The 27,221-nt window shown below is 48.4% G+C and overlaps 1 protein-coding gene across 1 annotated transcript in view; it reads left to right on the top strand.

Annotated features, from left to right (window-relative positions):
• The window catches only part of NECTIN4 (nectin cell adhesion molecule 4), a 189,890-nt gene that overhangs the window by 75,921 nt on the left and 86,748 nt on the right, over nt 1–27,221 (top strand). The window contains exon 2 of the mRNA XM_075330589.1: nt 23,121–23,474. Coding sequence (XP_075186704.1) covers nt 23,121–23,474 — 354 coding nt within the window. The remainder of the gene's footprint in view (nt 1–23,120; nt 23,475–27,221) is intronic.

Below are 27,221 nucleotides of genomic sequence, written 5' to 3'. Positions count from 1 at the left end.
TCTGTCTGTCTCAGTTTTTCTTTGTTTGTCTTTGTTTCTCTCTGTCTTTCTCTGTCTGTGTCACTTGCTGTCTCTCTCTGTCTCTTTGTCTCTGTCTGTCTCTTTGTCTCTGTCTGTCTGTCTTTGTCTGTCTGTCTCTCTGTCTGTGTCTGTCTGTGTGTCTTTCTCTGTGTGTGTGTTTATCTCTCTGTCTGTGTCTATCTCTCTGCCTGTCTCTGTATCAGTCTCTTTGTCTGTCTCTCTCTGTGTCTGTCTCTCTTTCTCTCTGTCTGTATCTCTATCAGTCAGTCTCTTTCCCTGCCTGTCTCGTTCAAGGTCTGTCTCTTTCCCCGTTTGTCTCTTTCACTGTCTCTGTCTCATTCCGTGTCTCTGTCTCATTCCCTGTCTCTTTCCCTGTCTCTCTCTCTCTTTCCCTGTCTCTTTCCCTGTTTGTCTGTCTGCCTCTGTCTCTTTGACTGCCTGTCTGTCTCTCTGTCTCTTTCCCTGTCTGCCTCTTACTCTGTCTCTGTCTTTTTGTGTCTTTGTCTCTGTGTGTTTCTGTGTGTCTGTCTCTACCGATATCATATTACTTGACAAATAAGCTTCTTATACTAAGAATGTCCTTCGTTACCTAAAGCAACCAATCACCGCTCCTATTAATGACCTGTAGCTCCCAGCTCCATTGACTTTAATAGAGACAGGTTTTTTGACGAATGACTGTAAAGTGTGGGGTTATTTTTTTTCCCCTCAAAACATAGTCTATGGCGTTCCCTGAGTCACATGAGGCGGCTGTGTAAAATTTCGTGATTCTAAATGTGACGGTGCGGATTCCTTTAGCGGACATACACACACATACACACACACACACACACACACATACACTCAGCTTTATATATTAGACTAGCTGTAGTACCCGGGCGTTGCCCGGGATAGTAACTGCCTCTTTGTCTCTCTACCAGTCTCTCCCAGTCTCTGTCTGTCTCTGTCTGTCTCTGTCTGTCTGTCTCTGTCTGTTTTTGACATTCCCTGAGTCACATGAGGCGGCTGTGCAACATTTTGTGATTCTAAATGTGACGGTGTGGATACCTTTAGCGGCCATACATACACACATACACACACACACACACACTCAGCTTTATATATTAGACTAGCTGTAGTAGCCAAGATAGTAATTGTCTCCTTCTCTCCCTGTCTCTGTCTGTCTCTGTTTGTTTCTGTCTGTTTGTCTCTGTCTTTCTCTGTCTGTCTGAATGTCTCTCTCGGTCTCTCTCTGTCTGTCTCTCTCTGTCTGTCTCTCTCTGTGTCACTCACTGTCTCTTTGTCTCTGTCTGTCTCTTTCTCTCTATCTGTCTCTGTCTGTCTGTCTGTCTCTGTCTGTCTGTGTCTCTGTCTGTCTGTCTCTGTCTGTCTGTGTCTCTGTCTCTATCCATGTCTGTCTGTGTCTATCTCTCTGTCTGTGTCTATCTCTCTGTATCAGTCTCTCTGTCTCTCTATCTGTCTGTCTTATGTTGGTGTGGGAGTTTATGGTTGGGCCCTTTTTATCTGTTCCCTCCCCTCGCTGTTTTCCTCCCCTTTATTTTATGTTTATGCCGGCGCATGTGCAGTGCTATATTCATGTTGTAGTTGAATCATTCAATAACATAGCGCCGGAGTCGGTGCGTATGCTTTACGCAATCTCCAGTGCCATTTTCTTACAGTGTCTCTGTGAATATCATCTGAAACAAAGTGGGGATATTCGCAGAGACAGTGTCTTCAATAAAATGGCACCGGAGTTGGCGGTATGCGCATTCCCTGACTCAAGCGCCATTTTATGGAAGAATTTATCTATAACATGAAATTAGCACTGCGCACGTGCCAGCTCGGCTTCGGATACAAGGACATGTTCAGCGTTATCTAGTGATTTAAAAGATTATTGGTTACACGTGATAAGTTTTTAGCTGTCCAACTTTTTCTTTACCTCAGCAGCTTCTATGCTGCTACAGTTAGGTCCAGAAATCTTTGGCCAGTGACACAATTTTGGCGAGTTGGGCTCTGCATGCCACCACATTGGATTTGAAATGAAACCTCTACAACAGAATTCAAGTGCAGATTGTAACGTTTAATTTGAAGGTTTGAACAAAAATATCTGATAGAAATTGTAGGAATTGTCACATTTCTTTACAAACACTCCACATTTTAGGAGGTCAAAAGTAATTGGACAAATAAACCAAACCCAAACAAAATATTTTTATTTTCAATATTTTGTTGCGAATCCTTTGGAGGCAATCACTGCCTTAAGTTTGGAACCCATGGACATCACCAAACGCTGGGTTTCCTCCTTCTTAATGCTTTGCCAGGCCTTTACAGCCGCAGCCTTCAGGTCTTGCTTGTTTGTGGGTCTTTCCGTCTTAAGTCTGGATTTGAGCAAGTGAAATGCATGCTCAATTGGGTTAAGATCTGGTGATTGACTTGGCCATTGCAGAATGTTCCACTTTTTTGCACTCATGAACTCCTGGGTAGCTTTGGCTGTATGCTTGGGGTCATTGTCCATCTGTACTATGAAGCGCCGTCCGATCAACTTTGCGGCATTTGGCTGAATCTGGGCTGAAAGTATATCCCGGTACACTTCAGAATTCATCCGGCTACTCTTGTCTGCTGTTATGTCATCAATAAACACAAGTGACCCAGTGCCATTGAAAGCCATGCATGCCCATGCCATCACGTTGCCTCCACCATGTTTTACAGAGGATGTGGTGTGCCTTGGATCATGTGCCGTTCCCTTTCTTCTCCAAACTTTTTTCTTCCCATCATTCTGGTACAGGTTGATCTTGGTCTCATCTGTCCATAGAATACTTTTCCAGAACTGAGCTGGCTTCATGAGGTGTTTTTCAGCAAATTTAACTCTGGCCTGTCTATTTTTGGAATTGATGAATGGTTTGCATCTAGATGTGAACCCTTTGTATTTACTTTCATGGAGTCTTCTCTTTACTGTTGACTTAGAGACAGATACACCTACTTCACTGAAAGTGTTCTGGACTTCAGTTGATGTTGTGAATGGGTTCTTCTTCACCAAAGAAAGTATGCGGCGATCATCCACCACTGTTGTCATCCGTGGACGCCCAGGCCTTTTTGAGTTCCCAAGCTCACCAGTCAATTCCTTTTTTCTCAGAATGTACCCGACTGTTGATTTTGCTACTCCAAGCATGTCTGCTATCTCTCTGATGGATTTTTTCTTTTTTTTCAGCCTCAGGATGTTCTGCTTCACCTCAATTGAGAGTTCCTTAGACCGCATGTTGTCTGGTCACAGCAACAGCTTCCAAATGCAAAACCACACACCTGTAATCAACCCCAGACCTTTTAACTACTTCATTGATTACAGGTTAACGAGGGAGACGCCTTCAGAGTTAATTGCAGCCCTTAGAGTCCCTTGTCCAATTACTTTTGGTCCCTTGAAAAAGAGGAGGCTATGCATTACAGAGCTATGATTCCTAAACCCTTTCTCCGATTTGGATGTGAAAACTCTCATATTGCAGCTGGGATTGTGCACTTTCAGCCCATATTATATATATATAATTGTATTTCTGAACATGTTTTTGTAAACAGCTAAAATAACAAAACTTGTGTCACTGTCCAAATATTTCTGGCCCTGATTGTATATGCTATAGGCAACCACAACAATCTTACTGTGAGGTAATGCTCATAAATGAGGCCCCACTTACTTCTGCTGGGGTAACCTTTTAAAAAAAAAAAATAAAATAGGTTGTTTGGCCAATCAAACGATTTGATTACGGCTTTGGCCAATCAAACGGTGTGATCCCAGCTTTGGCCAATCAGACAGTTCAATCCCGGCTTTGGCCAGTCAAACGGTTCGATCCCAGCTTCGGACAGAAGGACGTGTTGAACGTTATACTGTATACCAACGATTGAGAGATCAAGTACAGGGCCCCTGGAAAGAGCAAATATTTAAAACCTGGGAGACTGCTCTGGGCGATACGGACATCTATGATAAAATTCTAAGGGGGTTGGAATCTGTTAAGAAAGTAATGATAAATGAACAATGGAGGGAGATGCAATTTAAGCTAGTACACAACGCAACATACGCCTTTAATATACCACATAGCAGCTCACCAGGGCATTTCTTGGACCATTGCCCTAAATGTGGACTCCATAAAGCAAAACTCTTTCACTGCATATGGGAATGCCCACAGGTGAGGGGGGTATGGGAGGAAGCGGCAGCGTACATATTTAGGACTTGGAAAGTAGTTATACCCGTCACCCCTCAGGCCTGTTTGTTTCACTGTATAGAAGCCCCTACGGAAACTGACAGAGCAAGTGCTCACATTCCAGGTGTAATACACGTAGTATTGCTTGTAGTCAAGAAATGCCTACTTAGGAATTGGCTGATAAGACAGACACCGAGAAATACAGAAATAGTTGATACCCTAAAAACAATAATGATGTACGACAAACTGGATTCAGAGAAACATAAGGAGAGGTCCACTAAAAGATTCTTCAAAAAGTGGAGAACATTTATTGAGCAAAGCTTCACACAGACGGAAATCACCCAGTTAATTAAAGCATTTGAACACACGTCTTGGTATTGTGTGGAAGACATTGCAGGGACAATAGGGACACTGAAGATGGTGGAGCATCCAAAGGACCAACTGAATTGAACAAATAGGTTAGGTTGTTAAGTTAGAGTAAATTATTGTTAAGATAATTCTATGGAGATGAAATTGTTGTGACAATGAAAAAGAAAATGATGTAACAGAAGCATTGTACGATCCGGAGAAATTTTATGGAATTTAACAACATGTTCTCTTGTTGATGATATGTGCTTGCTGACATCAAATAAAATATGTTTAAAAAAAAAAAAAAAAAGCAAGTGTATGTGACCCCTCAACCAATATTACAGGACCTACGACGACATATCACAGATGCCTGTGCAAACGTGTCACCTACCACATTGCACAACTTGCAGCAAGATACAATATGCTGTCCAGAGTCCAGATTTGCATTGCAGCCGACGGTGGCCACTTTGCGCATCAAAGTTAAATGAGTGCCATATGCGTGACCAGCATTCAATGTTTTGGGGGGGGGTGTCATGGGTTTCATATCATAGCATTTCTGGATGCGAGGTTTTGATTAGTATTGAATTAATGATGCCCTACAATTTTTTAAGTCACTTTTTTTCTCTATCTTGTTCCGTTTTCAAGATAAAAATGCTAACTCCATTGTTTTCCACCAGGTGGCGCTATAGGTGGTTTCATTGCGTAGCGCATGGCTACTTTACTATACCTAGACATCACTTCTATGCCTATAGCTGCATACAGTGCCTTGCGAAAGTTTTCGGCTCCCTTGAATTTTGCAGCCTTTTCCCACATTTCAGGCTTTAAACATAAAGATACAAATTTTAATGTTATGGTGAAAAATCAACAACAAGTGGACACAATTGTGAAATTGACATTTATGGCTTAAACTTTTTAAAAAAAATAAATAACTGAAAATTGGGGCATGCAATATTATTTGTCCCCTTTAAGTTAATACTTTGTAGCGCCACCTTTTGCTGCAATTACAGCACAAGTCGCTTAGGGTATGTGTCTATCAATTTTGCACATCGAGAGACTGAAATTCTTGCCCATTCTTCCTTTGCAAACAGCTCGAGCTCAGTGAGGTTGGATGGAGAGCATTTGTGAACATCAGTTTTCAGCTCTTTCCACAGATTCTCGATTGGGTTCAGGTCTGGACTGTGACTTGGCCATTCTAACACCTGGATATGTTTATTTGTGAACCATTCCATTGTAGATTTTGCTTCATGTTTTGGATCATTGTCTTGTTGGAAGACAAATCTCCATCCCAGTCTCAGGTCTTTTGCAGACTCCAACAGGTTTTCTTCAAGAATGGTCCTGTATTTGGCTCCATCCATCTTCCCATCAATTGTAACCATCTTCCCTGTCCCTGCTGAAGAAAAGCAGGCCCAAACCATGATGCTGCCACCACCATGTTTGACAGTGGGGATGGTATGTTCAGGGTGATGAGCTGTGTTGCTTTTACGCCAAACATATCGTTTGGCATTGTGCCCAAATAGTTCGATTTTGGTTTCATCTGACCAGAGCACCTTCTTCCACATGTTTGGTGTGTCTCCCAGGTAGCTTGTGGCAAACTTTAAACCACATTTTTATGGATATCTTTGAGAAATGGCTTTTTCCTTGCCACTCTTCCATAAAGACCGAATTTGTGCCGTGTACGACTGATTATTGTCCTATGGACAAACTTTCCCACCTCAGCTGTAGATCTCTGCAGTTCATCCAGAGTGATCATGGGCCTCTTGGCTGCATCTCTGATCAGTCTTCTCCTTGTTTGAGATGACAGTTTGGATGGACGGCCGGGTTTTGGTAGATTTGCATTGGTATCATACTCCTTCCATTTCAATATGATCGCTTGCACAGTGCTCCTTGGGATGTTTAAAGTTTTGGAAATCTTTTTGTAACCAAATCTGGCTTTAAACTTCTTCACAACAGTATCATGGACCTGCCTGTTGTGTTCCTTGGTCTTCATGATGCTATCTGGGGTTTAAACAGAACCTTGAGACTATCACAGAGCAGGTGCATTTATATGGAGACTAGATTACACACAGGGGCTTATATTTATCATCATCAGTCATTTAGGACAACATTGCATCATTCACAGATCCTCAATCAACTTCTGGAGCGAATTTGCTGCACTGAAAGTAAAGGGGATGAATTATATTGCGCGTCCCACTTTTCAGTTATTTATTTTTTAAAAAAGTTTAAAATAAGCAATAAATTGCGTTCAACTTCACAATTGTGTCCCACTTGTTGATTCTTCACCATAACATTAAATTTTTTATCTTTATGTTTGAAGCCTGAAATGTGCCGGTGCCAGTGGAGAGAGTGGATGATTATGTGAGCACAAGTATGAGATTTGTACACTTCTGGCAACATTCTGATTTGATGTGTCCAGCCTCAGTCAATTCATTTTCATTGAGCAAGGCCATGCATGTCTGTTCAGCACATGACTACATCTATGTAAATCGCATATTTGCAGCTTCATAACCTCCCACTCTCACCGCCGGCACCAGAGAATCCTGACCACGCGCAGTGTGCACACTGTGAGAATTCAGAAGGCTGCAGTCACAGAGTGACACACAGAGTGACTGCAGACTCATCACAAATTTGGACAACCCCGTTAATGCTCCTAACAACATAAATAAAAACATAGTAACCCTTAACTTGTCAGATGGCACAAGACTTTATTAAAGAGATTTCCACTACTTTAACATTAATGACCTTTCCTTATGATTGGTCACCAATGTCTGACTAGTCGGGGTCCGGCACCTGGCATCCCCGCAAATTCCCTACTCTAGGTGTCGGTGGTGGCAGGTGGCCGGAAGTGCTCAGTTCTGGATCTGCTCCGTCTTCTGATAGTGGCAGCAGTCTCCTATTAAAATCAATGAGGTGGATGTGTAGTACCCGGCCGCGGACATCATCAGAGGACGGAGCAGATCCAGAAATAAGCATTTCCGGCCACCTGCACCATAATCAGCTGCTCAGTGGGGGTCCCATTGCGCTCACATCAGAAGCAATGCGCAAGTGGGACCAAGGCCTAATGAGAAGACATTGTCAGTATCACAAATAAATATTTACATTCAGGTACCTTATAGATGATGTTGTCTCTAGTCATTTCTTTCTATTCTTCATCGTGTCCTGACGCAATGATGACTTTTCACATTCACATCTCGTCTCTGCAGATTTCCATCGTCTCCGGTCTTCTGCAGCACATCCCGACACGATGCTCCTAAAAGTAGCAGAATGATTATAATACTTCTATTTAAAAATATCTGCCCTACACTGTGCCCCAGAATAATTAATGGCCCCTCACAGTATTCTCTACACAAAATATGACCCACACTGTCCCTCTTATGGTACATGCCCTCCATATTCCCTCTCTTTCCAAACTGAGCCTACTATTTACAGTGTCATTTACACTGTGTCCCCTTATACTGCCCAGTCTTTATACTGTGCCTTCATCACACTCCCCCCTCCTTGCTATAACCTCACACTGTCCTCCCATTCTGCCCCTTCTCCATACCACACCCCTCCACTTCCCAGTCTTTATTCTGTGCCCCTCACATTCTTCTCATCCCTTACTGTCTCCTCACTACCTCCTGTGTGTCCATATACTTTTCCACCTCACTCCCCATCCTGCCCACGCTCCTCCATGTCCCTCTTTCTTCTGTGTCCTCAATTTCTTTCCAGTTCGCTCCACATCCTCTCTGTCCCAATGCATCACCCCTCATCCTCTGTCCCCATGCATCACCCCTCATCCTCTATTCCCATGCATCACCCCTCATCCTCTCTGTCCCCATGCATCACCCCTCATCCTCTCTGTCCCCATGCATGAAACCTCATCCTCTCTCTCCCCATGCATGAAACCTCATCCTCTCTCTCCCCATGCATGAAACCTCATCCTCTTTCTCCCCATGCATGAAACCTCATCCTCTCTCTCCTCATACTGTGTCCAAAGATACTTCCCCCTCCCCATCGTCTCTTCCCACCATACTCTGTCCAGATAGTTCCCACTTCTCTCCCCCTACTGTGAATATAAATATTGCCCCCTCCCCCACCCTCTGTCCCCCCAAAATGTGTCCACAGCTAGTTCCCTCCCCACCCTCTCTCCCCCATACTGTTTCATAAATACTCACCTCTCACCCCATAATGTTTCTCTTCCGTGTCTTCAGCTCCACAGTGGAGTACTTAACAGCGTTTCTCTGCCGCCTCCGTGCTGCGGCGCTGGCTTCCGGGTCAGCAGTCTGATCAGCTGACCTGATCACATGAAAGCCGTCGCGCTGACCCGGAAGTCAGCGCCAGAGATCACCGCTTCAACTGTCCTCGCGTCTGACAGATACAAGGAGAATTGAGCAGTGGGAGCCGCGCGCTGAACTTTCTTTGAGTGCGGCTGTCAGCGTGACAGCCACACTCAGAGAATAGCGGCTCCCACCCCGGCAGACTTCCACACCGCCGCATCAGGCAGCCCGACAGCGCCTCGCCAGCTCCCCCCCTAGAAACGCCTCTGGCTTGTGCCTCCGCTCCACATGGCTAATTTGTATAGTTTACAAATTAGCCATGTGGACAGAGCCAGAGGCGCTCTTCAGATTTTCAGGTATGCCGTACCGGCGCATACCGCCGCAAAAAAAGCACTGGTTCTAGCCATTCCCCGCGACCCTTGCAGAGTTGTTGGTAGACAACGTGAAGTATTCCTGCCCTAGGATTTGGTATCCTGACAGTGCCAGTCTTGTAGAAGCAGATGCCCTGCTTCTCCCCAGCGACTTTGTTGAACGCCTTGGCCCACAGAGTCGCTCGTGGCACATCTGCTCTACTCTGTGTCTGAAGCTGTTCTCTGTGTGTCATTGTGTCATGTGTTCTGAGCTGTTGCTCCCAGCCGCTGCCACCAGCTGGTTCACTACTCTCACTAGGTCAACCTGCTCTTCCCACTGTGTGCTTCTGACTCTCACTGGTGGTTGCTTCTCCCTGACCCTGAGTCCCCAGTCCAGTGGATCTGGGGAGCCCCTGGTGTGGTGGCGTCCTGTAAACCCAACGCTGTAGTGACCCCCTACTGTAATCCGACCCTGGCCCAGTCCCCATTACAGAGGGCAACCAAGTGTTACTGTATGTTTGTGTCGCGGGCGGAGGAGGGGACGCTGCGCTCACCCACTGCTCGGGTCCGGCTACTGCTGCTGCTGCTGCTCGGTGGTGGCTCGAGCGGTGGGCCGGATCCCGGGGACTCGAGCGGCGTTCCTCGCCCGTGAGTGAAAGGGGGTGGTTTGGGTTTAGGGATATTGTCCGTGACGCCACCCACGGTTGTGGTGAGATTGGTGACACCACCGCTGCTCTGGACGGGGATCCCGGGAGCGATGACAGGGAGCAGCTTGGATGTTGGTTCTCCCCTCCGTGGGTAGGGGGTTTGGTTGTCCCGGGGCCCGGTGAGGGGTTTAGGGATGGCAGGCGGGTTACAGGGCCTGGTGAGGTGCAGGGTCGCGGGGGCAGCGCTGTGCCGCACGGCACGGTGGTACTCACTCAGCCAATGATGAATGCAAAGTCTCCGGTAAAACAAACGGCTGGATGGACGGGTCCCACAGACGGCTGCAGTGTTTCTCCTCCCGGCAGGTTGATGGTGACTGCCTTTCCCTGCACCTGTGTTGTGTTACGGTTCCAATGGCTTCCCACCAGAAATCCGCTCCCCAGCTTGGATGGATGCTGAGGGAGCCCCTTTTGCCCGCAGGCTCTGGCCCTGGGAACTGTAGCCTTGGCGGTGACTGTGTTTCCCTCTACGGTTTGAGCGGTTGCCTTCAATCGGGTCTTGACTGCTGGGAAACCCCGGAGGTTCCCTTCGCTAAAAGATTTGACAAATTTGACGGCGACTCCTAGCCTTGTCGAGGTCCATAAGCCCTGCCGGATGGTGCTGGCTTCTCTTTACTCTCCGATCCGGTACCACCAGGCCACCGCCCGTCCACGGTCCATACAGTTTGCTCCAATTAGCCTCTCCTGCACACGGTCACCACCGTCTGCCAACCTTGCTGTTCCGTCCGGGCCACACACCCGGACCGCCTTCAGACTGCTCCTCTACCACTTTACTTCCTCTCACTTCAAAACTCTAATCTCATCCACCTCCTTTTCCCACCTCTAGGACTGTGAACTCTTCGGTGGGCGGGACCAACCGCCTGGCCCACCCCCTGGTGTGGACATCAGCCCCTGGAGGAAGGCAACAAGGATTTTGTGTTTGGCTTCGGTGTGCCTAACCGGGGTGTGGGGTGTGTTGGTGTAGTTCTGTGATGACCTGGCTTGTCCAGGGCACCACATTCCCCCTTAGTAAAATGCAGATCGTCCGCGGGCTGCCCGTCCATCACCGGTTTTATTTTAACTGTAAAAGATAAACGGTAAACATGTAAAACAAGCATTTTTCAATCTTCCCACATCGGGAGGCACATTTCTTAAATGTTACCAACATTTTTAATAAATACAGTTACGGCTTCCGCTCTTCTCCCACCCAAGCAACCTGGCCCTGATACTGCCCCTAAGCAAATGGGAAGCACCCCTTGACCCCAGTCCAGCACCAAGTTGCCCGAGCGCTTTCTGTCCCTTTCAGGGGACTTGCGTCCATGGGGACCCCTGAACCCCCCGGAGAATCGCCACCGGTTACGGTAGTGGCGGGGCTGGGCCATCACTTTCCTCCAGGCCCATCCTCCAAATCAGCCTCTCCGGAAGCGGTAACGGTTTCAAGCCCAACATTTTTATTTACATTCCACAAGTTCGTGGTTGCCCTGCAAGTTCTCGGGCTTGTCCGTAAGCAGTTCCTTACGCAAGGATCAAAGACAGTCCCCACGGGGACAACAGTGCCTCGTAGCCAACGGGCTACCACAAACAAAACTGTAGGGTCCCAACGGAGACTTGCCGTAGGGTCCCGACGGGGACTCGCAGCTGGGTCCCAGGGGCCATCCACAATGCTTGGCTCCGGTACAGCTTCCTCCTGCAACTTTCCCACAGTCCACCATCGAACAGCACGAGCCCCCCAACGCCACCCTCACACAGGGGTGACCCTGTCCCACAGGACTCCATTTTCAGCTGCCGATGATGCGGGTACGACTGCTCCTCCAACCGGACTCCTTAGCCTTGAGGGCCGTTCTTTAACGTCAGCAGAGTCCCAATGGGGACCGACAGCAAGGTAACCGGGAACCGCTACCATGCTGTAACTTTTCTTTCTTAATCAGCAATCCCGCGGCGCAGCTGCCTTTGCTGCCGCTCCCGGCGCGGAGCACTTTCTGCTTGCTCCGGTTCAGGTGGGGTGGGGGATGGGCCCAGCCGGAGTCCCCCTGTGCCGGCTATGACCGGTACCTTCGGTAATGAGGGACCCCGCTGTGACATGGCCTGCTCTGCCTCCTGGCAGCTGCATCCCCGCCGTGCCTCAGCCGAGGCCGGGTGTCTGGGAGCGATCAGCAGGACTTGCGGTGCTGGCTTCTGGGCGAGGGTCGCCTCCGCTGCGGCCGGGATGGAAGCCGGGATGGGTGCCAGGGCGGTGGTAAGGGTAAGGCCCGCGGGCCGCAGGTCTGGGCCCTCTCCCACAGACGCTGCGGGCTCCGCTACCAGTGGCAGGGGTAACGGGTCGCTCGGGGCATTGGCCGCGGGCATGGGCAGTGAGGGAGGTAGCGTGGTGGACGGCAGCGGGCCGGGCCCCTCAGCCGTATAGACCGATCCCTCGAGGACATAGGGGCGTGGGTCGCTTACCCGCTCCTCTGAGACCACCTCCACTTCGGATTCCCAAACGGTTGCGGCCAGGCCCTTCATCTCCGACGTCCACTTCACCAGCATGAAGTGGACTTGGGCTGGGAGCTCCTGGCACATCTTGCTTCTGGATCCAGGAACGTGTTTCAGCAGAGTCCTGGCGTCCCAGCACTAGATACATATGGCTGCGACCACCGCTCCTCCAGCGGCTCCATCGAGCGCAGACATCTTGTTTCCGTCCCACTTAGTCTTTTTCCGGCTCCTCCTCTACAGGGGCGGGGTTTCGGCTTTCGCGCCTCCACTACTCGGGAAGACGCTCGAGCGGGGACTTTTCGCGCCCAAAATGGCGGCTTCTCCAAATTTTCGGCCGGACACCTCCGGCGGTCACAAGGCGCACCTCTACCAGATGGCAGAGCGGTAAGATCCTGTTCGTGACGCCAAGTTGTCGCGGGCGGAGGAGGGGACGCTGCGCTCACCCACAACAGGATCTTACCGCTCTGCCATCTGGTAGAGGTGCGCCTTGTGACCGCCGGAGGTGTCCGGCCGAAAATTTGGAGAAGCCGCCATTTTGGGCGCGAAAAGTCCCCGCTCGAGCGTCTTCCCGAGTAGTGGAGGCGCGAAAGCCGAAACCCCGCCCCTGTAGAGGAGGAGCCGGAAAAAGACTAAGTGGGACGGAAACAAGATGTCTGCGCTCGATGGAGCCGCTGGAGGAGCGGTGGTCGCAGCCATATGTAACTAGTGCTGGGACGCCAGGACTCTGCTGAAACACGTTCCTGGCTCGGGTCCGGCTACTGCTGCTGCTCGGTGGTGGCTCGAGCGGTGGGCCGGATCCCGGGGACTCGAGCGGCGTTCCTCGCCCGTGAGTGAAAGGGGGTGGTTTGGGTTTAGGGATATTGTCCGTGACGCCACCCACGGTTGTGGTGAGATTGGTGACACCACCGCTGCTCTGGACGGGGATCCCAGAAGTGATGACAGGGAGCAGCTTGGATGTTGGTTCTCCCTCCGTGGGTAGGGGGTTTGGTTGTCCTGGGGCACGGTGAGGGGTTTAGGGATGACAGGCGGGTTACGGGGCCTGGTGAGGTGCAGGGTCGCGGGGGCAGCGCTGTGCCGCACGGCACGGTGGTACTCACTCAGCCAATGACGAATGCAAAGTCTCCGGTAAAACAAACGGCTGGATGGACGGGTCCCACAAATGGCTGCAGTGTTTCTCCTCCCGGCAGGTTGATGGTGACTGCCTTTCCCTGCACCTGTGTTGTGTTACGGTTCCAATAGCTTCCCACCGGTAACCCGCTCCCCAGCTTGGATGGATGCTGAGGGAGCCCCTTTTGCCCGCAGGTTCTGGCCCTGGGAACTGTAGCCTTGGCGGTGACTGTGTTTCCCTCTACGGTTTGAGCGGTTGCCTTCAATCGGGTCTTGACTGCTGGGAAACCCCGGAGGTTCGCTTCGCTAACGGATTTGACAAATTTGACGGCGACTCCTAGCCTTGTCGGGGTCCGTAAGCCCTGCCGGATGGTGCTGGCTTCTCTTTACTCTCCGATCCGGTACCGCCGGGCCACCGCCCGTCCACGGTCCATACGGTTTACTCCAATTAGCCTCTCCTGCAGACAGTCACCACCGTCTGCCAACCTTGCTGTTCCGTCTGGGCCACACACCCGGACCGCCTTCAGACTGCTCCTCTACCACTTTACTTCCTCTCACTTCAAAACTCTAATCTCATCCCCCTCCTTTTCCCGCCTCCAGGACTGTGAACTCTTCGGTGGGCGGGACCAACCGCCTGGCCCACCCCCTGGTGTGGACATCAGCCCCTGGAGGAAGGCAACAAGGATTTTGTGTTTGGCTTCGGTGTGCCTAACCGGGGTGTGGGGTGTGTTGGTGTAGTTCTGTGACGACCTGGCTTTTCCAGGGCGCCACATTTCTGTGATGGAAACCGGCATTGACCTTCCCTGGACCCAGAATAAGTACTACACCCTAATGGGGGTGCAGTACCCTGTGGCGCCTGAAGCCTCAGGGGCGCCATATACATGTACTGCTCTCATATTTTAAGCTGTCACCATTGTAGGATTTGCATTATGGCCTATTTCGTCTGAATTGCTACATGTCTCATAGGGGAGGGTATATCTTTGAGGTAAGAAAAGTTGCTGACTAATATTCCTGCACCCATTTTTCAGGGTTTTGCTTTGCTCTGGACTTGGCTGAGTATTAACGAGTTTTTTCATGATGCAGAGTAATATGTGGAATCCAGAACATCAGGTTTTTCTAGTATAAGGCGCCTGTCAACATTTTCTGCATGATTTGGCTGATAGGAAGTTTAGAATGTGACTTATCACCCTGTCACCGCCCTTCCTGCCAGATCAGAACTGCAAGGTGTCCAAAAATGATTTCTCCACAATGGAGTCTTGATTCATATTCAAGGCTCAAGTACAGACACATGGCTAAGTTACAACCTCAGTGAGATGGCTCTGGCACTTGCCTCAGGGACAAGGCTCTGGCACTTGCCTCCGGGCCAAGGCTCTGGCACTTGCCTCAGGGACAAGGCTCTGGCACTTGCCTCAGGGACAAGGCTCTGGCACTTGTCTCAGGGACAAGGCTCTGGCACTTGTCTCAGGGACAAGGCTCTGGCACTTGTCTGAGGGACAAGGCTCTGGCACTTGCCTCAGGGACAAGGCTCAGCGACAAGGTTCGGGAACTTGGCTCAGCGACAAGGTTCGGGAACTTGGCTCAGCGACAAGGTTCGGGAACTTGGCTCAGCGACCAGGTTCGGGAACTTGGCTCAGCGACCAGGTTCGGGAACTTGGCTCAGCGACCAGGTTCGGGAACTTGGCTCAGCGACCAGGTTCGGGAACTTGGCTCAGCGACAAGGTTCGGGAACTTGGCTCAGCGACAAGGTTCGGGAACTTGGCTCAGCGACAAGGTTCGGGAACTTGGCTCAGCGACAAGGTTCGGGAACTTGGCTCAGCGACAAGGTTCGGGAACTTGGCTCAGTGACAAGCCTAAGGGCACTTGGGTTGGGCACTTGGCTCAGGGACAAAGATCAAGCATTTGGCTCAGACACTTTTCTCAGGGACAAGGCTAGGACATTTTGCTCATTTTGTGCAAGGCTCCAGCACTTAGCTCATGTGCAAGGCTCCGGCATTTGGCTCATGCGGAAAAGTCCGCCACTTTGCTCATGAGCAATGCTCCGGCACTTGGCTCAGGGGAAAAGCTCAGGCACTTAGCTCAGAGACAAGCATGCTTAAGGCTCAAGATTTTGTCTCAGAGACAAGACTCCAGCACTTGGCTCATGTGCAAAGGTCTGGCACTTGGCTCCTGTGCAAGGCTCAGGTACTTGGCTCATGGACAAGGCTGCTGCACTTGGCTCAGCGACAAGGCTCTGGCACTTGGCTCATGTGCAAGGCTCAAGATTTTGTCTTAGGGACAAAGCTCTGGCACTTGGCTCATGCGCAAGGCTTAGCCACTTGGCTCAGGCACAAGGCTCGGGCACTTGGCTCAGGGACAAAGCTCAGTCACTTGGCTTTTGCACAAGACTCAAGATTTTGGCTTAGAGATAAGGCTTCGGCACTTGGCTCATGCATAACGTTCCGGAACTTGGCTCATGCGCAAAGCTTCAGCACTTGGCTCAGGGACAAAGCTTGGGCACTTGGCTCATGCACAAGTTTCCGGCACATGGCTCATGTGCAAAGCTCCAGCACTTGGCTTTTGCACAAGGTACAAGATTTTGGCTCAGGGACAAGGCTCCGGCACTTGGCGCATGCATAACGTTCCGGATCTTGGCTCATGCGCAAGGCTTCAGCACTTGGCTCATGCACAAGGCTCAAGATTTTGGCTCAGGGACAAGGCTCAGGCACTTGGCTCATATGCAAGGCTACGGCAGTTGGCTCATGCGCAAAGCTTCAGCACTTGGTTTATGCACAAGGCTCAAGATTTTGGCTCAAAGACAAGGCTCTGGCACTTGGCTCATGTGCAAGGCTCTGGCACTTGGCTCATGCGCAAAGATTTGGCACTTGGCTCAGGGACAAAGCTCGGACACTTGGCTCATGCACAATGCTCAAGATTTTGCCTCAAGGACAAGCCTTGGGCACTTGGCTGATGCGCAAGGCTTGGGCACTTGGCTCATGTGTAAGGCTCGGGCACTTGGCTCATGCACAATGCTTCGACATTTCGCTCATGCACAAGGCTCCAGCCATTCACTCATGGGCATGGCTCCGGCACTTGGCTCAAGGGCAAGGCTCGGGTACTTGGTTCAGGGACAAGGTTTGAGCACTTGGCTCAGGGACAAGGTTTGGGCACTTGGCTCAGGGACAAGGTTCAGGCACTTGGCACAGGGACAAGGTTCGGGCACTTGGCACAGGGACAAGGTTCGGGCACTTGGCACAGGGACAAGGTTCGGGCACTTGGCTCAGGGACAAGGTTTGGGCACTTGGCTCAGGGACAAGGCTCAAGGATTTGGCTCACACACAAGGCTCTGGCACTTGGCTCTAGGACAAGGCTTGGGTACTTAGCTCAGGGAAAAGGCTGGGGCACTTGGCCTAGGGACAAGGCTCTGGCACTTGGCCTAGGGACAAGGCTCTGGCACTTGGCTTAAGAGCAAGGCTCGGGAACTTGGCTCATGCACAAGGCTTAAGATTTTGTCTCAGGGACAAGGCTTGGGCACTTGGGTCATGCACAAGCCTGAAGATTTTGTATCAGGGACAAGGCTTGGGCACGGCTGATGTGCAAGGCTCGGACATTTGGCTCATGTGCAACGCTCGGGCACTTGGCTCATGCCCAAGTCTCCAGCCCTTCGCTCATGCACAAGGCTCCGACACTTGGCTCAAGGGCAAGGCTTGGGTACTTTGCTCAGGAGTAAGGCTTAGGCACTTGGATCAGGGACAAAGCTCAGGCACTTGGCTCAAGGGCAAGGTTCAAGGATTTGGCTCACACACAAGGGTCTGGCACTTGGCTCTAGGACAAGGCTAGGCTACTTGGCTCAGGGAAAAGGCTGAGGCACTTGGCCCAAGGACAAGGCTCAGGCACAAAGTTCAGCCACAAGTCTCAGGCACTTGGTTCAGGGAAAAGGCTCAGGAACTCGGCTCAAGGGCAAGGCTCAGGAACTCTGCTCAGGGGTAAGGCTCAAGAATTTGGCTTAGGAGCAAGACTCAGGAACTTGGCTCAAGAGCAAAGCTTGGGAACTTAGCTCAGGGACAAGGTTCGCACACTTGGCTCAAAGACAAGGCTTAGGCACTTGGCTCAGGAGCAAGGCTCGGGCACTTAGCTTAAGCACAAGACTCAGGGACAAGGTTCAGAAACATGGCTCAAGGACAATGTTCGGGCACTTGGCACAGGGGACAAGGTTCAAGCACCTAGCTCAGATAAGTATCAAGGATTTGGCTCACACACAAGGCTCTGGCACTCACTTCGCTCTAAGACAAGACTGGGGAACTTGGCTCAGGGAAACGGCTGGGGACTCTGGCTCAGGGAAAAGGCTGGGGAACTTGGCTCAGGGAAAAGGCTGGGGAACTTGGCTCAGGAAAAAGGCTGGGGAACTTGGCTCAGGGAAAAGGCTGGGGAACTTGGCTCAGGGAAAAGGCTGAGGAACGTGGCTCAGGGAAAAGGCTGGGGCATCCAAGAAGATGTGCAAAAAATAACCTGCATTTAAATACCCCCTAGAAGCAAGATAGCAGGGGTCTTCTAATCATCATGAAAATAATATAGCTGTATGGTCAACCATATATGAGAAGTCTGCAAGATAGCAGGGGTCTTCTAATCATCATATAGATAATATAGCTTTAGGGCAGCTATATATGAGAAGCCTGCATGATAGCAGGGGTCTTCTAATCATCATATAGATAATATAGATGTAGGGTCACCTATATATGAGAAGCCTGCAAGATAGCAGGGGTCTGCTAATCATCATATAGATAATATAGCTGTAGGATCAGCCATATATGAGAAGCCTGCATGATAGACATTATATGCATGGAATAATTGTTGGGTTCCTGTCTGTATCACACAAACGATATGACGGGAGGGGTATCATTGAGTTAATTGTTGAAACTAGACGTTTCGCTCTGCTGTCTATAAAGACACATCTGCAGATTTTTCCCTCCGCTCTCCAGAATAATGAGAAAGAGAATGTGTTCAGGCATTTTTATTACTTTCCGCACAGTGACGTTTCCTCCAGGTCACTAGTATTTGGTAGCATTGCCCTTACACTGTGTGACTTGGGGGAAACATTTTGGATTTCGTTCCACAAGCTTCTCACAATAGTTGGTGGAATTTGGGCCGATTCCTCCTGACAGAACTGGTGTAGCTGAGCCATGTTTGGAGGTCGCCACTCGCACCAGCCTTTTTAGCTTTGCCCATAAATTTTCCATAGCATTGAGATCAGGACTTTGTGATGGCAACTCCAAAACATTGACTTTATAACCAGTTTGGCAGTATGCTGCGGGTCATTGTCCATTTGGAAGACCCATTTCTGCCCAAGCTTTAAGTTCCTGGCTGATGTCTTGAGATGTTCTTCAGTATTGCCACTTAATCTTCTTTCCTCATGATGCCATCTTTTTTGAGAAGATCACCAGTCCCTCCTGCAGCAAAACATCCCCCCAACATGATGCTGCCACCCCCGTGTGTAACAGTTGGGATGGTGTTCAAGGCTGTAAAGATTCTCCCTTTCTCCTCCAAATGTAACAATGGTCATTATGGCTGAACAGTTCAATCTTAGGGGGGCTTTACACGTTGTGACATCGCATCCGAAAAATCGTCGGGGTGACATCGTTAGTGACATACAGTTAGGTCCAGAAATATTTGGACAGTGACACAATTTTCGCGAGTTGGGCTCTGCATGCCACCACATTGGATTTGAAATGAAACCTCTACAACAGAATTCAAGTGCAGATTGTAACGTTTAATTTGAAGGTTTGAACAAAAATATCTGATAGAAATTGTAGGAATTGTACACATTTCTTTACAAACACTCCACATTTTAGGAGGTCAAAAGTAATTGGACAAATAAACCAAACCCAAACAAAATATTTTTATTTTCAATATTTTGTTGCGAATACTTTGGAGGCAATCACTGCCTTAAGTCTGGAACCCATGGACATCACCAAACGCTGGGTTTCCTCCTTCTTAATGCTTTGCCAGGCCTTTACAGCCGCAGCCTTCAGGTCTTGCTTGTTTGTGGGTCTTTCCGTCTTAAGTCTGGATTTCAGCAAGTGAAATGCATGCTCAATTGGGTTAAGATCTGGTGATTGACTTGGCCATTGCAGAATGTTCCACTTTTTTGCACTCATGAACTCCTGGGTAGCTTTGGCTGTATGCTTGGGGTCATTGTCCATCTGTACTATGAAGCGCCGTCCGATCAACTTTGCGGCATTTGGCTGAATCTGGGCTGAAAGTATATCCCGCGGTACACTTCAGAATTCATCCGGCTACTCTTGTCTGCTGTTATGTCATCAATAAACACAAGTGACCCAGTGCCATTGAAAGCCATGCATGCCCATGCCATCACGTTGCCTCCACCATGTTTTACAGAGGATGTGGTGTGACTTGGATCATGTGCCATTCCCTTTCTTCTCCAAACTTTCTTCTTCCCATCATTCTGGTACAGGTTGATCTTTGTCTCATCTGTCCATAGAATACTTTTCCAGAACTGAGCTGTCTTCATGAGGTGTTTTTCAGCAAATTTAACTCTGGCCTGTCTATTTTTGGAATTGATGAATGGTTTGCATCTAGATGTGAACCCTTTGTATTTACTTTCATGGAGTCTTCTCTTTACTGTTGACTTAGAGACAGATACACCTACTTCACTGAGAGTGTTCTGGACTTCAGTTGATGTTGTGAACGGGTTCTTCTTCACCAAAGAAAGTATGCGGCGATCATCCACCACTGTTGTCATCCGTGGACGCCCAGGCCTTTTTGAGTTCCCAAGCTCACCAGTCAATTCCTTTTTTCTCAGAATGTACCCGACTGTTGATTTTGCTACTCCAAGCATGTCTGCTATCTCTCTGATGGATTTTTTCTTTTTTTTCAGCCTCAGGATGTTCTGCTTCACCTCAATTGAGAGTTCCTTAGACCGCATGTTGTCTGGTCACAGCAACAGCTTCCAAATGCAAAACCACACACCTGTAATCAACCCCAGACCTTTTAACTACTTCATTGATTACAGGTTAACGAGGGAGATGCCTTCAGAGTTAATTGCAGCCCTTAAGCTGGTGTCACACATAACGACGACGACAACGACGTCGCTGCTACGTCACCATTTTCTGTGACGTTGCAGCGACGTCCCGTCGCTGTCGCTGTGTGTGACATCCAGCAACGACCTGGCCCCTGCTGTGAGGTCGCCGGTCGTTGCTGAATGTCCAGCTTCATTTTTTGGTCGTCACTCTCCCGCTGTGACACACACATCGCTGTGTGTGACAGCGAGAGAGCGACGAAATGAAGCGATCAGGAGCCGGCACTGGCAGCTGCGGTAAGCTGTAACCAGCGTAAACATCGGGTAACCAAGGGAAGCCCTTTCCCTGGTTACCCGATGTTTACGCTGGTTACCAGCCTCCGCTCTTGCTGCCAGCGCCGGCTCCTGCACTGTGACATGTGGCTTTCAGTATGCATCGGGTAATTAACCCGATGTATACTGTAGCAAGGAGAGCAAGGAGCCAGCGCTAAGCAGTGCGCGGCTCCCTGCTCTCTGAACTGTGACATGTAGCTGCAGCACACATCGGGTTAATTAACCCGATGTGTGCTGTAGGAGAGCAAGGAGCCAGCGCTAAGCGCGGCTCCCTGCTCTCTGAACATGTAGCACAGCGACCTTATGATCGCTGCTTCTGCTGTGTTTGACAGCTAAGCAGCGATCATAACAGCGACTTACAAGGTCGCTGTTACGTCACCGAAAATGGTGACGTAACAGCGACGTCGTTGTCGCTGTCGTTTAGTGTGACACCAGCTTTAGAGTCCCTTGTCCAATTACTTTTGGTCCCTTGAAAAAGAGGAGGCTATGCGTTACAGAGCTATGATTCCTAAACCCTTTCTCCGATTTGGATGTGAAAACTCTCATATTGCAGCTGGGAGTGTGCACTTTCAGCCCATATTATATATATAATTGTATTTCTGAACATGTTTTTGTAAACAGCTAAAATAACAAAACTTGTGTCACTGTCCAAATATTTCTGGACCTAACTGTATATCCGGCACCGGTAGCGACATCGCAATGTGTAAATCCTAGGTGCAACGATAAATGATCGCAAAAGCGTCGAAAATTGTTGATCTGTGTAGTGTCGTTCATTTCCATAATGTCGGGTCGACCACAGGTAAGATGTTGTTTGTCGTTCCTACAGCTCCACACATCGCTGTTTGTAAACCAGCAGGAGCGACAAACATCTCCTTACCTGCGTCCCGACGGCAATGCGGAAGGGAGAAGGTGGGTGGGTTGTTATTTCCCGCTCATCTCCGCCCCTCCGCTTCTATTGGCCAGCCGATTAGTGACGTTGCGGTGACGTCGCTGTGATGCCGAATGCACCTCCCCCTTGAAGGAGGGATTGTTCGGCGGTCACAGCGAGGTCACACAGCAGGTATGTGCATGTGAAGCTGCCGTAGCGATAATGTTCGCTACGGCAGCAATCACCACATATCGCATGTGTGACGGGGGTGGATACTATCTCGCTCGGCATCACTAGCCGATGCTAGCGATGTCGCAACGTGTAAAGTACCCCTTAGTTTTGTCAGACCACAGGACATGTCTCCAAAAATTAAGGTATTTTATTTGTTCCTGTGTGCATATGGAAACATTAATCTGGCGTTTTTATGTTTCTTTTGGAGTAATGGCTTCTTCTTGGCAGAGCGGCCTTTCAGCCCATTTTCATACAGTACTCGTTTCACTGTGGATAATGACACAATCTTACCAGCTTCCGCCAGAATCTTCACAAGGCACAAGATTCATCTCTGGTACACAGAACCAATCTCCTTCCTGAGCGGTATGATGGCTGTACATGCCCATCTTATTTGTACTTGCATATAATTTTTTTGCAGATGAACAAGGCACCTTCAGGTATCTGGAAATTGTACACAAGGATGAATCAGACAAGTCCACAATTTCTCTTCCTGAGATCTTGGCCGATTTCTTTTGACTTTCCCATGATGCTACGCCGATTTCTTTTGACTTTCCCATGATGATACACAAAGAAGCTGTGTGTTTCAGGTGTTCATTAAAATACATCCACAGGCGTGTCTCTAATTAAGTCAGATGTTGCCAATAAACCTATCAGAAGCTTCCAAACACATGACATCATCATATGGGCGCTCCCATATTTAAAGGCATAGTACTCTTAAGGCCCTGTCACACACAGATAAATCTTTTTCAGATCTGTGGTTGCAGTGAAATCATGGACATATTGTTCTATTTGTACACAGCCACAAACCTGGCACTGATTGTCCACAATTTCACTGCAACCACAGATTTATCTCTGTGTGTGACAGGGCCTTTAGTGTATGTAAACTTTTGACTTTGCAGAAAGTAATAACAATGCCTTAAACCATTCTCTCTCTCTCTCTCTGTCTCTCTCAGTATTCTGGCATTTGGCAAATATAAATAATTTTGGTTCAAAAACAAGAAAGGTTTATTCTAATGTCATGTCAGATGCTTCTTAATAAAGAGTGGATGGAAATGCCTGGTTTCCACTGTATATATCGGAGGGGATTTGGTCTCTGCGGTGTGTGATGTGTAAGAGCCATGGTGGAGGACTTACAGAGCCAGGACTGTGTGTCTAGGAAGAGTATTAATATACAGAGACCCTGAGCTGAAGGAAGTAGATATGAGGATGCACATAGCCCCATGTTTTAGTTGAGGGAACCCCATGTCTTGGTAATGACGATATTCTTCTCACTTCACAGGAAGTTTGGCCGGTATTGTAAGGACAGAGAATGGAGTCACCGTAGTCCTGGGATTAGATGTCTCTCTTATATGTTTTTATGAAGCCCAGGAACAAGAGAAGGTTACTCAAGTGATCTGGTCAAAGAAAGTCATGAATGGTCAAAGCATGCAAATTGCCATTCTAAACACAGAGTTTGGAGCTCATGTCACTCCTGAGTATGAAGGAAGAGTGAAGGAAAAATCTCCTTTGAAGCCAGAAGATGGGACAATAATCCTGAAGAACGTTGTCCAAGCAGATGAAGGTGTCTACCAGTGTCGTGTCTACACCTTCCCAGCAGGAACGTTTGAGGCTGTTGTGACACTAAAGGTGCTAGGTAAGATGAGTGATATGTAGAGTGCACAGTAGTTAGTAGAAAAAAGGAACACAAACATTCCAGAACTAATAAGCACACTAAAGAAGACCAGTGATCCTGGACCATTTACCTCTGCAGGATGGTATAGGTGGGATATATATGGGGAGTATACGGGTAACACGGGTATCTACCAATTGACAGTGCACAACTCCTCCACCTTTCTCTGCATTACTCTGATCACTGGGCTTCAACCTCCATTGTTTTAGATTACATAGTTACTTAGGTTGAAAAAACCTAGGTCCATCTAGTTCAACCTTGCTCCATCAGTTATACATTTTGTCCCAAAGTCATTTCTAACCAACAATGTTGTGTACTGAGGAAATCATCCGCCCTGATATAAAGCTGTTATAGTATCTGCCATTACTACCTCTTGTGGTAGGGTATTCCACAGTCTGACTGCTCTAACTGTAAAGAACCCTTTCCTATTTAGCTGCCAGAATCGCTTTTCTTCCACTTGCAGTGTATGCCCCCTGGTCCTTAGTATTGTCTTTGGAAGGAATAAAGTGGGCTTTACACGGTAGCGATATCGGTACCGATATAGCTAGCGTGCGTACCCGCCCCCATCGTTTGTGCGACACTGGCATATCGCTGCCCGTCGCGCACAAAATCGCACACCCCCGTCACACGGCTTACCTGCCCTACGACGTTGCTCTGGCCGGCGACCCGCCTCCTTTCTAAGGGGATGGGTCGTGCGGCGTCACAGCAATGTCCCACGGCAGGCGTCCAATAGAAGCGGAGGGGCGGAGATGAGTGGGACGTAAACTTCCCGCCCACCTCCTCCTTCCGCATTGCCGATGGAGGTAGGTAAGGAGATGTTCCTCGCTCCTGTGGTGTCACACACAGTGATGTGTGCTGCCGCAGGAACGAGGAACAACATCACTAAAGGAGAGGTAAACGATTTTTTGTTTTAGGACGACCTCTCCGCGGCAAACGATTTTGGCTGCTTTTGCGATCGTTTTAGGTCGCACATAAGTGTCACACGCTGCAATATCATTAATGACGCTGGATGTGCGTCACTAACGACGTGACCCCGACGATAAAACATTAACAATATCGTAGCGTGTAAAGCCCCCTTAAGTCATGTTCCAGTCCTTTATATTGACCACACATGTATTTATACATATAAATAAGATCTCCTCCTAGACATCTTTTTCCTAAGCTAAACATAGCTATCTTTTTCAACGTCTCATCATACAGGTGGCCTCCATTACTCATCATATGGGTGGCCTCCATTCCTCATCATACGGGCGGCCTCCATTACTCATCATATGGGCGGCCTCCATTACTCATCATATGGGTGGCCTCCATTACTCATCATATGGGTGGCTTCCATTCTTTGTAGTAGTCTAGTTAGCTGCCTTTAAACTGACTAAATGCTGAATGTCCTTTTTAAAATGTGGAGCCCAAAACTGGATCCCATATTCTAGATGTGGCCTTACAAGTGATTTATAGAGGGTAACAATAAGTTGGGATCACAGGATCTAATCTCTCTTTTTATACACCCTAAAATCTTGTTTGCTTTTGCAGCTGCTGCTTGACATTGAGTGCTGCTGCTCAGCTTATTAGTAATGAGAATACCCAAGTCCTTCTCCTGTTCTGTAGTCCCGAGTTTACTTCCATTTAATGTATACGCAGCTATAGGATTACTCTGTCCTAGGTGCATTACTTTACATTTATCAACATTAAATCTCACTTGCCAAGTATCTGCCCATTCTGACATCTTATCCAGCTCTTTTTGTAATATTGTACTATCAAGGTCAGTTTTTAATATCCTACATAGTTTGGTGTCATCAGCAAAGACTGACACTTTACTATCAATCCCATCCACAAGGTCATTAATAAAGAGATTAAAAAGAATCGGTCCTAGCACAGATCCCTGCGGCACCCCACTGCTGACCATTTAGAGAATGTACCATTTATGACTACTCTTTGTTTCCAATCTTTTAGCCAATTCCTTACCCAGCTCCATATAGTTTCCCCTAGTCCCTGCTTCTGGAGCTTTAGTATAAGGCTTGACATTTCCAGGAGGGATTTTCCGGTCGTTGATTCCTATATTATTCCCAATTACCCTTACCCGGTATCAATAATACACGGACACTGCTTGCGACTTGGTAAAAAATGGCCACAGCAGCCCTTTATTGCCTATTGTTTACACACTAACACAAGGGGGTGCCGTCCAACGGGCGTCCCCAACATTTAACAATAGGTAATACCATAATAATAATAATACAGTACGTAATACAATACGTAACCCTGGGTAGGCCCGGTCCAGAAACCACCTTCCACCACCAAAACATGATCCCTGGCCGCAACACACACCGGGCCGGAGATGAGGTATGAATCACATACGGATCAATACCCCCTACCTTGCAGGACCCATGCCTGCAAGATTCTTGTAACCGGAGCCACTATATCCTACAAGTGACTCTCCAATCAAATAACATTATCCGTTAAACCGCCTCTGGACCAGACCTACCCCTGCCATAAGTCCGGTCCAGAAGCCATACTCCACCACCAGAACACAATCCCTGGCCGCAACACACCGACCCAGTGATACGAGGCATTAATCACCTACGGATCAATACCCCAACCTTGCAGGACCCCATGCCTGCAAGATCCCTGTAACCAAAGCCACTGTATTCCGCAAGTGACTCTTCAATCACACAAACCGTCAGAAAACACAATCCCTGGCCACAACACACCGACCCAGAGATACGAGGCATTAATCACCTACGGATTAAACCCCCCCCCCAAGAAGCATCAAGTATCAACCGTGTCTCAAAACCTTACATTCCTCTTTACCTCCAACTCAATATTATCCCTGGCTGCAACCTCCAGCCCAGAGATATGAGGCATCAATCACCTACGGATCAATTCTTCATGTGCATAACAGTAACTGTGACCTCAAAAACCTTAAAGCCCGTTAGCGACTTTAATCCAACAACATCCCCGGCTGCAACCAGCCCAGAGATAAGAGGTATTAATCACCTACGGATCAAAACCCCTATGCCTTGCAGAACCACGTGCTTGCACTGCACTTGGATCCAGAACCATGACCCCAACCAATGACTCTTCCTGCGATTACCATTTCACCAAAATGGATCACTGACCATAACAATGGTCCCATATTTAAATGAGGTAAAAGTCACCAAAGGAGTAATACCCTTACCCAAACCAAAAACTCCCATACTTTCAATTACCTATCACCTGGGGCACTGTAGCCACCTGTGACTCCCTGGCAACCATCAACTCCTTAATATATAATCCTTGGCAACAACCCTGACCCATATATAAGGCATTGATCACCAACGGAGCAATACCTCCTCCCTGCAGACAACCTTGTACCTGCAGGTCACCAGTAACCGGAGCCACCGTACCTTCCCCAGTGGCTCTCCACCCAAACACCAGTAACAATTAGAGCTCCTCTGGACCAGACCTACCCCCGCTGCTGTGACAAAGGACATAATCCCCATTATTTATGCTGACCATACATATATACATCATACACATCATATACATATACATATATTCCCACATTACCCCGATCTTATTCACCCACTTACAAGAATCCCAAATGACAATATACATCACAATCCACAAAGAAATATTTTTTTTTATTATTATTATTATTTTATACACGACACTTTCTCCAATCCTTTCTTTTCTCTTTTTTTTTTTTTTTTTTGTAACGTCTCTTAAAATTGAATA

The sequence above is a fragment of the Anomaloglossus baeobatrachus genome, chromosome 12, assembly GCF_048569485.1.
Source record: "Anomaloglossus baeobatrachus isolate aAnoBae1 chromosome 12, aAnoBae1.hap1, whole genome shotgun sequence".
NCBI lineage: Eukaryota > Metazoa > Chordata > Amphibia > Anura > Aromobatidae > Anomaloglossus > Anomaloglossus baeobatrachus.
Note: the sequence above shows the minus strand (reverse complement) of the source record. Positions and strands in the feature narration are given on the sequence as shown.